The sequence below is a fragment of the Dromaius novaehollandiae genome, chromosome 9, assembly GCF_036370855.1.
Source record: "Dromaius novaehollandiae isolate bDroNov1 chromosome 9, bDroNov1.hap1, whole genome shotgun sequence".
NCBI lineage: Eukaryota > Metazoa > Chordata > Aves > Casuariiformes > Dromaiidae > Dromaius > Dromaius novaehollandiae.
Window position 1 is genome coordinate 25,136,858 of NC_088106.1, and position 12,307 is coordinate 25,149,164.

Genomic DNA, 12,307 nt, shown 5'->3' on the forward strand with positions numbered 1-12,307 from the left:
TTTAAATAAATGTCCCTAAACTATACTTCATCTTTCAACTGAAAACAGATATTTTGCATATTACTTTGGCCAAAAGAAGAGATGAGCAGTATTTTCTGCTGAAAAATTCAAAAATTAATGTAAAATGTCTGGAAAAACAGCTGTTAGGAGGGTAAGAAAATAGTTTCAGTGGTTCTGGGGGGAGGGGAGTAAGAGTACAGTACATTTAAAATGAATGTTAAGTTAAAGCTGCCTCTTCATAGGCTTTTAAAAATATTGTTTCTGTGTTAAACAGCAAGTTGTTGCAGTTAATATTAGCAAAACTTAGTTGCAGATTTTTTTGATTGTCCATGTTATTCCAGTCAAAGGAATTAGACAACAATTGTAATTTTGAATATCTTGAAGAAGAAGGAGGGCACAAACATGATTCTTTAAATAATAAACAAAACAAACCCAGAAAACTCCACTTTTTTCCTGATGTTGAATTAATGTTGTTCATAGTTTTGCAGTACGGTTGTCTTGAACTAAATGAGGAAATGAGTCAGATTAGGATATTTTATTTTGTTTGTGAGGTTGAACTACTATATAGCAGATCTCCTTTGGCTATTTGGTATTAGTCTGTTCTTAATTTATTTCCTTATATACTCTAATTTTGAGCCTGGTATATTAGAGTTTGCTTTACAAGCAGTTTTGTCTTGATTTAAAGTTTACCTTTGTAAACACTGCAGAATCTTTTTTTTCTTTTCTTCTGAATTAGTCATAAGTCGGGTAGGGAAAAAATGTTTTTATTCTCAGGTTTATTGTGCCTTAGCATTTTTGTTGCTGATAAAAATGTAGTTGTATATACTTACTTTCCATGTCCCTACAGTCTCTCTCTGCTCATGTGTGGTTTTTGTAATAAAGAAAGAATTGGTCAAAATAGAAGAATTGGCCTTAAAATAAGAAAACAAGACTTTACACAAAGCTAGTAAGGAATCCTCTGATGCCTGAATGGAAAACCAGAAGCTAATAGAATAGCTTCTTTGAAAAATGTTTTTCGACAGTTGTTTTCTAATTCCAGGCAGTAAACTTGTCAAGAATTGAGGATAATAGAAAGCAAATGAATATGTAAACTTTGAAGGTTTTTTCATATTTATTCCACTTTTTCTTTTTCTGTGAGTTTTGCTCAAAAAATAAATACTTTTTCCATGATAATACCTTGTTAGACTAGTGATTGTAATCAGCTTACACTTTTCACTGTTGAAATGCTCAATACATTAACTGTGGCTATCAGTGATCACTTACTAATTTTATCTGTTAATGAGAATTCTGGTTTGTCAGTAAAAGCAAACAATAAAATTTTTTGCTTCCTTCCCTTCCTCCTCAGGTTTGTGGGTCTGTGCTTCCAGACAGAATTTATACAGACAGAAAATTCTGAATATGACTTAACTTCTTGATATTGGCAGTGTTTCTAATGAATGTCCCATGGACTTTATCAAGTTCAGGAGGTTCTATACTAGCACTGCAGAGCAAAACCCTAAGCAGCAACCTGATATCAGTGAAAATATTTCTTCATCGTTCTCATTAAAAGAGCAACAGAAAATGAGTGAGTGTTCTGGACTTGCAAGCAACCATAGCGAGATGAATGCTGGAGATTCAGAAATTCAGGCAAAGCCTGAACAGTCTCCTGAAGTTCTTCAGGAAGATATTGAAATGAGCAGCGGATCCAGTGGAAATGACTTCAGCGGAAATGACACAAATGAAAACTATTCCAGTGGACATGATTCTCATGGCCATGAATCTGATGAAAATGGGAAAGGTTCGACAATGCTCATGGAATCTTTAGACTGTCATAAAAGGTAGTCACTAATTTTGGCTTTGTCACTGAAGGTTTTTTTCATTCAAATCTAATTTATTAGTAATAACCACAGTATAAAGGGTGTCTTCAAATTGGAGCTTATTGTTCCTTCTACTAGTTAACTCATAGTATCGTATGCTGTAAATTGTGTAATATACTTTATTTCATAAAGAGCAGGCCTTTAATGCTTCACAGGGCCAGCTTAATTTCAATGTTTTCTCATTATTGCTTGTTTGAATGGCCTTTTATACTTACTTTTGTAAATGAACTTTAAGTAGCGAAAGTTATCAGTATATTCTTATGTATCAGGGTGCAACTGTACTACTTTCATCTTTTAAATAGTAGCTTAGTGTACAGAGCAAAGCTACTGTAAGAACCTTCTTAAAGACAAATGTGTAACACCTCCAGCTACAGTTTCCATTAGTTATACCAGACAGAAGCTTTTAAAGTGTCTTCCTCTCTCCCTTCCCCCAAATAGCCAGGCATTAATGGGGAAATGTAAAGTGAAATAGAAGTTGTACATTAGTTTTACTAATACCATTCTCTGTCTTTCCTTGTTCTAGTTCAAGCTCAAATGCATTTAGTCTGATGATTGCAAACTCTGAGCACAATCAATCTAGCAGTGGATGCAGGTAAATTAATATGTATTAATTTTTAATAACCAGCTTGAGATTGCTTATTGACTTATTTCTCTCAGTAATTTACATGTATATACTGACAAATCCTGAAGACTAAATAGTGGGTTTCAGGGTTTTTTTGTGTGGGGGGTTTTTTTTTTTGTTTGTTTGTTTCTTTGACTATACCTGGAAGAATCGTACCCTTTTTCATTCACTTCCTATCCAGTCAGTAGCACATGCCATGTATCTTGTAGGTCCTCTTCACACTTCATTGATTTAGAGCTTTTTGTTACTTTTCCGTGTGAGTTGTGTAATAACCTCTGACATCTTCTTACTTTGTTTTGATTTTGTAATGTAACTCCATAATTTTATTTTTGTGGTTCACTTTGGGTATTGCTTCAGCTCTAGTGGCTTTTTTTTAAGTTTTTCTTTAGATATTATGCTATTCAGATTTTGGTCTGAAGCCCTTTCCTGGGGACTACCTAGTAGTGATTTAACATCAAAATTCACCGAGTGAGTTGGACGTGTTCTGATGTCCAGCAGCCATAGCATCTGCCTCTCCTGAGTTCCATTTGCCAGGATTCAAGCCTCAAGTTTATAAGGATAGACCAACATCAGCTGCAGGAGTACCTATATATGAACTCTGCTTCTGACCCTGATAGCCTTGAGAAACCTGGTGACATTTAATGCTCAAATTTGGACTCTTTTAGACTGCCCTACTGAACTTTAAGTCAGCTTCTGATCAGGAAGCAAAAACCTGATCCTAAGCAGATTAAGGATGTCTTGCTCTAGCATATTCATGTTAATATCCCTATCTATGCATGCCTGCCTGAAAGTGTTTCCACCTGATGCAGTTCCTAGAGAAGTGGTAGATTAAAATGACCCCTTTTCACTATTTGGTGCTTGATGAACCTAGTGTCTGTCTGCCTTGTGGGCACTGTGAGACCTTGTTCCATGCAGTATGTTCAAGTGAAATTGAGTTCACTTTGCTTAATATGAAAAACAGAGTGAAGCAAAGGTGTTTCTTAACATTCTTTTCCCAGTGATTCCATTTTCTTCACAGCAAGATTTTTGAGGGGCAGCTTATTTCAACTTCTTTGACAACTTTCTTTCTTTTTATTTTTTAAACTTCGTTAATAGCTCTCTACTCAGAAATAAATATGAATTCAGGTGGTATAGCATTTTCCTCAGCTGTCAGGCATAGTGCTAGAGAGCTACAGAACAGAATCTGATCATCTACTGGGAATGGGAGACTGAGGATCATTAGACAATGCTCTTTGAAGAGCTGACTAGAATACGCTGATAAGCTCTAGGTTTAACCTTTGATTCAAAGGCTATTGGGTGTTGGTTTCAACGTCACCACAACCCAGCTATGTAGTTTAGTATCTATAGATACCTTTCCAGTTCACTCTTCATATAAAGCAAAATGGAAGTCTCCTATTTTTATAGAATTTACAATTTTATGCTCTGCAGGTAAACCTTCCCTGCGGTTGTCTACTGTGCCTGACTATTCCAATCTTCTGAAATGCATTTGGATGACTTGTTTTCCAAGGAAGCTCATCTTCTGTATTTGCTGCCACTGTAGGATAATTTGGAAAGTTTCTTTTCTTGCCAAAGATTGACCACTTTCCTGAAGCATACGCAGAGGTTACAGAAACAGCAGTAGGCTCAGATATTTCATAGTGTTTCCCCTTTCTCTTCCTTCCCTCTTGCCAGCATAGAGGGCTCTTCTATTAATAAGGCCCTGTTTGATTCTGCTAGTCCAAACTGTCAAGCCAGATTGTAGATGTGGTTTTCATACAGAGGGTAAATACAACACTTTCCAAGGGAGTGCTACACTTTTTTCCTCTTATGCCTTGCCATTATTTCTCAGTACAGAATGACTAATGCTTAAGTGAATGATTATTTTGCATAGTGTGGGATGAGGTAAACAAGAATATTGATTGTGTATTCTGTAACACAAGCCAGCGTTATTGCTTTTTAAGCATTTTTGGCTAAATATATCCAACACCTGTCAGGTGAATTGATCTACCCAGAAGAACTGATCTACTTGAAGAACTTTTCTGATTTCTCAGTAAAATGTTCAGAAATCTTCTTAAACTACCTGCAAGGCTGAAGCCTCTTTACTGAATACAATGCAGTTGCCAAGACCATTGTTTCTGCAGTGGTCCTTAGGACAACTTCTTAGAGAGTCCCAGCTGTGACAATCAGGAGTTGACAGAACACCTTCCTTTTTGGTAAGAAAACATTGTTCCTCAGGAAGGTTAAAGAAAAGCTCTAGCATCCTCTAGATTGCTGTGGCTGATTTAACTTTTAAAATCTATTCTGATGAGAAAGACAAGGTGATTTTTCTTTTTCTTTTTTTTTTTCTTTTTTTAACTGTTGCCTATCCACCTGCCACCCTTCTTTATCGTCTTCCCCCTCTCTTTGCTTTTCTTCTTGCCTTCTTTTTTTGGTTTTTGTCAGCATGTTTTAGTAATGGCATGAGATAACAGGAACTGCAAAGGAATGCAGGAAGTTTCTGACACTGGCAGCGATTACCTCTGTAGTTTGACCTTCTGCCCTGAGACAGCACTTCTGAACATGTACCTGAGAAACGTGAACACAATTTCTGTCTCCATTCCTCTTCTCTGATTCTTCACTCTCCATATTTAGTCAAGTTTCCTTATGTTGTGTAATGTATTGCCATGCTTAACTGGGATACATTATTTCAGGGATTACTCCATTTGTTTTGTTATCTTGATGCTCTCCCACTGCCATTCCCTTTTCAAGGATCTTTCTTATGAGAACCTGCTTAAACAGGAGGTGAAGACTTGAATGGACCTTTTGCTTTTCTCCTTTGAAGTCCATGAACATTTGTATGAATATGGATTTGAAAGAAACTAAGGAATATAACACTAACAAAGGGGGGGGGGGAGGAACTGGCAAAATAAGACAACAAACAAACAAACAAAAGACAAAAATACCCAAGTTCTCTGGTGCTTGGGTATATATGCTATTGCATATACAGAGAGTATGTCATACAGTAAGATTTCAGGTGGTGGTAAATGTTTCAATTTAAGTGATTCTAGGTAAATTTAAAATTATTTCAGGTTGTGAATGTTGATATTTAATACTGGAAAAGTTAATGTGGCTAGCTGTACAAATTTATGTGACAAACATCAGAATATGTTTGGGCTTCTATGAGGATGGGGTGTCATTTCAAGCATTCAAGTGATACTTTATTTTTTGTCTTTAATCTTACAGTAGTGAGCAGTCCACTAAAGCCAAAACACAAAAGGAACTGCTGAAAACCTTACAGGAGCTGAAAGCTCACCTTCCTTCTGAAAAGAGAATCAAAGGCAAATCTAGTGTCCTAACAACATTGAAATATGCCCTTAAAAGCATTAAACAAGTTAAAGGTAATCAAGTATGATGCTGCTTAGATAATGCCAAGCTTGATAAAAGTAAACTTTATTTATAAGTTTGAATGTGATTGTTTGTGTAAAGCTAAGTTTATTATGTTTGAAAACCTCTCTAAAGAAATATTTCAATGGTGTTCTACTTTGTTGACTCTAACTTGGGCTCCTTTGGGAACTGGAGAAGCTTTCTAGGTGCTTGGTCTTTTACTGATGTGTTTGTTTAGTTAGAAAATTCATTTGCAAAAAAATTAAAATTGAATTCTGTGAAGTGTCATACAGACCAAAATATATTATGATGCACAACACTCTGGAAGGATGGTATATTTATATGGGCTACTGATGAGGAAACTATACTGAGGAAAAACTAATTTAGAGTAGTATCTAGATTTCCCAACAGTCTATCCTGTGCTTGTGCCAAAAAAAAATCCATTTTACTGCTTCCAAGCTGGATGTTTGTGGATGAGAGTTTTAATTCTGATTGTAAGTAACTTGTTTAATGTTCTCATATAGCCAATGAGGAGTATTATCAATTGTTGATGATTAATGAAACCCAGCCTTCTGGACTCAATGTGTCATCTTACACAGTGGAAGAAGTTGAGAATATAACCTCAGAATACATCATGAAAAATGCGGTGAGTATGCTGACCAAGTCAGTTTGTATATGTAAAATGTTCTCTGGAACTGGAATTCTCAGGTATGACTTCTTTTTACAATGTAAGAGCTGGTGGCTAGCACAATAAGCTGAAGAAGCTGGTCTTGCCTTCCAGGGGGTGTGTGGTAGAAACTCTGAGCCTTCACAAACTTTGACAGTAGCAGCTGAATTTACCCTCCTTTTACTGGATTTTTCCCTGGCAGTTTGGTGGGAAATTAGTAGCCTAAGCTCCTTGGTTCTCTGAATTGCACCTGGTGCTTAAAGGCAATGGTGTGATGTATGTCAACATTCCTGTGATATAATGCTCTGAGACGCATTTTCTTTCGTTCTAGAATACCTTCTACATTTGGAGAGTAACTCTTTCCAAAGCTTAGTCAAGGCACATTATGAATCATCTCAGCTTATCCTTATCACTAGATATTATTTTGATGTTTCACTTGAAATTTCACCAGTTTGTTGTGTTGATGTAACTGAAAAATGATCAAAACATTTGTACCGTTACGGGTTGGTATCCTATTCTGTGGTATTTGTCTAGTCCTTACAGCTCATATAGGATCATTGTATGGTCCAGTGGTAGTGTCTTTTCTTCTAGATGAGAACAGCTATGATGATCAATGTAACTCTAGCAGTAGAATGATAGTCAGGCTGATGTTTCTCACTCCCAGTTTTTTTATGGATGTATGGAGTCTTCCAAAAATTGTTATATCTAAACTTACTAGACTATCTTCCACTATATATATATATTTTTTTCCTGAAGCCTCTGGCTGAATGTATGAGGTTCTGAAAGGAGTAAAATAATGGGGGTAGGGTGGGGGGAGGAGTTCCATAGTTTAGCGTAGGTATTTTTTTTGTTGCACCTATCAATAGTAAAGGTTGCCTACAAGGTAAAATAAATAGGAAGTCTACTGTACAACTAAGACACACTTAGCCCAATATGTGTTGTTCCACTGATCTAAAACACTTGAGTTTATGCAGCCAATGTTCTGATGACAGTTCTTAAGTTTGTGTACAGTGATGCTGGATAGAGCACTAAAGGTTATGACGCATGTAAGTCTCTTGTGTCAAGAAGAAGGACAACATGAAAATGATACAAGTGGAATGTGTGTATGGTTGTGGCGGGCTCTTTTTTCCACCTGTCTACTGATTATTATACAAGGTAGTTTAGAGCACCTTGGTTTAGCTATGCATGAACAAGTAATATAAACAACCCTTCACAAAACAGCTGAATTCTATAAATGCGAAATATGCCTGTAAGACAAATCTCATCTTGAGAGGAAAATGTACTAAGCAGTTTTAAAGACAGCAGCTCTTAATTTATAATTTCTGCATCATAAAATTTTTAGAAATTATATTTAAGGCAGTGTAACCTAATAACCTGTACTATCTGTATCTTCTTCACAAACAGATTAATTTTATTTTCTTGCTTCCTGAACAGAATTCTGTCTTTAAACGTTCTAATTTATTTCCTCAATTTTTATTTTGAACTCCTGAATACTTCTATATCTATCTTCTTCCCTAAACAATACACACTAGATTAAGAATGTCTTAAATCGTCTAAATAATTTGAGCTTTTTGTTTTTAGGATATGTTTGCTGTAGCTGTTTCGTTGATTACTGGGAAGATCTTGTACATCTCTGATCAAGCTGCTTCTATTCTCCGCTGTAAGAGGGGTTATTTTAAAAATGCCAAGTTTGTGGAGTTCTTGGCACCTCAGGATGTCAGTGTGTTCTATACTTCCACTACCCCATACAGATTACCGTCATGGAATATTTGCAATAGAGCTGGTGAGTGGTTTCAATATCAGACACTTCTCTGACCTTTTGGTCATGCAGATGTAAATATTTAAACTGTATGGGGGGTTTTATTTTTTTTAAATGTCCTGCCATGCTTCCCTGCCACTTCTCGGGGGTATAATACACCTGTGTGATTAGAACATCTCTGAACAATTCCAGATGTATAGCATTCTTTTATGAATTAGCAAGGCTAGAAATCTTCTGTGTGACATTGTTCATTGGTTCATGGGCCCCTTTCATCTAACTGATGAATGGAAACAAAGTAGGTATTCATACTTAATAGTGGGTTTGTTTTCGCCTTTTCTTTCCTTGTAATCAAGTGGCCATAGATTTCCTTTAAAACTTCTTTCCTTGGAATATAAGAAGGATAATATTCTGCGTTCTTCTTTTTAAATGGTTATAATTTGAATACGGGACACTTGATTGCAGTGTAGAAAGATGTACTTCAGCTAACATCACAATGTATGAAACAAGTGTAACTGTATCATTGTTCTCTTAGCCTTAGTAAAATGGTGTTAAGCATGCTAATGGTGAAAGATCAGCAGACCTCTTTGGGCACTTCATATTTGTTTAAGGAAAGATTGTTTTGCTAGTGCAGTTACAGCTTTTAGGAACTGAAAAAATATCTGCCAACTATTTTTAAGCAAACACTTGAAATACAAGGTCTGCTCTAAATGTTTGAAATTCTCATTCCTTGTATACAAAGTCTGTAAAATTAAGCCAGAGCGTGGGCCTTATTTAATTTGAAAAACTGTTAACAATAAATATATACCAAGTATTTCTAATATTAAACAGCCTTAGAATTATAGAGGTCAGGAGGGACAAGTCTCTAGTCTAACCTCTAATTCAAAGCAGGGTCAACACTGAATTCAGACCACGTGGTCCTAATTAGTCATTTTTTGTGGGTGCTATTCAATTACACAGTTTTTCTGAAACAAATATTTTTCTGTAGTTTTGTTATATTTATGTATAACTTTGAATTTCAAAAATGTAGTTAGTGGAACTTTATACCCCATCCTGTGTATTGGCTAAAATGGATTATAATATCTAAAAGTATTACACACTCAGGCCTTTTGGAACTGTGAAAGACTGGAGCTTGCCTTGAAAATCAGTGTGCAGTTACTCTTGAGAAGGAAGGAAATGAGTTTAAAAGATGGGGGAAAGCCTTCATGAAAAATTCCTGTTGTTTGGGTTGGTAAGTGGATTTGATCTAGCTGTCCTAGTGCCTTTCTAGGAAAAAGGCAGAGTCGTGGGTCCTGGATAATCCAATATTTTAGGTCAACACTATAAATTACAGGAGAAAATCTAACGAGTAAACAGCTCAAACTAGAGAACTGTTTAGGTACGTTTTTGGCAGAAGGCTTAATAAGCAAGCAGCTGTGATTTTCACGCTAGCTTCAGTATCCCTGTGGTATTCAAGTTTAGTTGCATATAAAGTATATTGTTTAGCAAATACATGTAGATTTTTGTGCTAAAGTGTAGAGGAATTCTTTCTCTGAAGTGTATTTAAAAAAAGACTTTGGGGATCTTAAAAGATTTTGAAGAATTCAATTTTTGTCACTTTTTTTGTTCTGATGGGGAAGAATTGCTGTTCTAAACATTGTCTTCTTGTAATAATTTTGTAACTTGTTATGAAATATTTAATATTTCTAGAGTCTTCCACCCAGGATTGCATGGAAGAGAAATCTTTTTTCTGTCGCATCAGGTAAGATGACGGTATTACGATGAGACTTAGTATTATATTATGAAACTGTGCAATACAAAAGTATTTGACTCCATAAGTATCATACGGTATACAAGTTTCATACTTGTCTATACTACGAACATAAGGTGAAACGTATGCACGTTCTGTAGTTGTTCATCTTCTAGAAGCTACAGAGAAAACTGCAGAACAGTTTCAGGAAGTTACATCTTAGAAGTTAATCAGTCTGAATGTTGACCTTTGCACAATAAATGAAACTGATATCGTATCTCCTATGGCTGTGGAAGGTCTTCAGTTCATGTTAACTGTACTGTTCTGTTCAGCACTTGGCACAGATTCTTTCATTTTACAAGAGTAATGGCAAATCTCAAATTTATCTCAAGTGTCTAGTAAAGAATTGTGCATGAGGGTAACTTGATTTGTCTTTTCCTCAGTCACTAGATGCTGCAGTTCTTCTGTTTTCATTTCTCTTCCTTCTTTTCCTGCCTTCACTCCCTTAAATTGTTTTATTTAGGAGATGCTGGCAACTTATTCCTTGTTCTGTTTTTTCTTTTTCAATTTGATTTCTTTCAGCCTATTGCCACTCCAATAGCATTTTTTGAAAAGAGAAATTGTGGCTCCTATCATTTAATGAATTCTGGAGTAAATAAATACCATTAAAGTCTGAGTATATTTTAAAGGAATTTGGGAGAGTGCACCACTCCAGAGAACTGGGTTGGATGCACTGTAAAAGTACTGCAGGTGGTGGTGTTTACTAGAACAGAAAACATCTACATTGGTTGCAAAAGTTCTAGCTATGGAAGGCTGTGCTTTTATAAACTCATTACACCTGAAATCATTTTTTTGGTAGCTGTCTAAAGGGTTGATATTTTCATCACTATGCTTTGGATTCATATTAAGTAAACAACTTATAACATGTATGAACTTCTGGGTCTTTGTTCTTTTTAGATCAGGATAAGCATTGAGTAAAGAAGGCTTTTATGTTTACTGAGGGATATAGTAGTTTTATAAAGTGTAACTATAAGTTCATCACTGCTTCTGAAGGATAAAATGAGGATTAATATCAGAGTAAGATTATTGGATCAGTAAAGCACATCTTAGTCTATTATGGTGGGTGGGTTTTTTCTTTTCTTTTACTGTATCTCATAAAATGTAGCATTTAAAGCATTTGTGGATCTTTTTTTATTTCGGACAGTAGAAAGGACAATGTGATCTTTATTGCAGTTGGTATGCCAAGGTTGCCATTGGAATTAGATCCTACTCTACAGACAAGAATTCAGAAAATTACATTCTTGGGCACTTCTAGGAGCCATCATTCAGTCTTGTCATGAGGAGTTTACAATAGGTTCATTTTATGCTAAATGAAGTTTCAATGTATCTGTTGAAATAATTAATAACTCTCTTTAACAGTGCAGGAAAGGAGCGTGAAAATGAGATTTGCTATCACCCGTTTCGGATGACTCCTTACCTTATCAAAGTGCAAGATCCGGAAATAGCAGAGGACCAGCTTTGCTGTGTGCTGTTGGCAGAAAAAGTACACTCTGGTTATGAAGGTAAATCCTTCAGCATACAAAGACTAGTTCAGTTTCATGAAAATAAGAGCTCTACAGGAATTTGCATGCAGTGTAACAAAGCTTAATTTCAACCTAAGATAGCTAACTGTATGATTTATTGTCCCTGATCTTAAGCTTTACAAATGTGAAAGTTAATTGGTGCTGTGCTCTGTCCTTGCTGAGAGGCTTGGAGCTAGCAAGCTGCTTTTGTATGTGCTTTTAGACTGATTTTTAGACTTTACTCAGCATTTATTTGAAGCACGTGCCTTAAATGATTCTCTTTATGCAAAAGTTACTAATCTGTTTTTATTTTCCTCTCAGCACCCAGAATTCCTCCTGACAAAAGAATTTTTACAACTACACATACACCGACCTGCTTGTTTCAGGAGGTAGATGAAAGGTAAATTACTAGAAATACCAATTTTTAATTTACTGATGAGCAAGCTGTCAAGTGTCTTGTGCAGGTGTTTTTAGGATTTAGTTAAGACGTAGGTCATTAAAAATTTCTGGGATTAGTGAAGAGAATTTAACCCACAAAAAATACCTCTTCCAGTTTTTACTAAGCGTGAAACACATTATGCTGCGATCTTTATACGGAAAACTGCTTGCCTTCTAAAAAGTTGTTTTTCTGTTTTCCTTCCATCTGGGATAACTTTGGGTATAAATTCCATGAATGAAACCCAGTGGCAGGACAATTCCTGAGCCAACAAACTTTTTTTTATTTTTAAGTTTGACCCAGTTATTAACAAACAATAAGCTGCTGTCATTTTCTG

At 35.7% G+C, this 12,307-nt stretch overlaps 1 protein-coding gene across 6 annotated transcripts in view; it reads left to right on the plus strand.

Moving 5' to 3' along the window:
- PER2 (period circadian regulator 2) overlaps positions 1-12,307 on the plus strand; it is a 50,944-nt gene that overhangs the window by 17,268 nt on the left and 21,369 nt on the right. For all 6 annotated transcript variants that reach the window (XM_064516947.1, XM_064516943.1, XM_064516946.1 and 3 more), the window contains 8 exons: positions 1,346-1,817; positions 2,380-2,448; positions 5,680-5,834; positions 6,345-6,466; positions 8,069-8,270; positions 9,933-9,984; positions 11,392-11,534; positions 11,856-11,934. In XM_064516947.1, coding sequence (XP_064373017.1) covers positions 1,444-1,817; positions 2,380-2,448; positions 5,680-5,834; positions 6,345-6,466; positions 8,069-8,270; positions 9,933-9,984; positions 11,392-11,534; positions 11,856-11,934 — 1,196 coding nt within the window. In that variant the 5' untranslated portion in view covers positions 1,346-1,443. The remainder of the gene's footprint in view (positions 1-1,345; positions 1,818-2,379; positions 2,449-5,679; positions 5,835-6,344; positions 6,467-8,068; positions 8,271-9,932; positions 9,985-11,391; positions 11,535-11,855; positions 11,935-12,307) is intronic.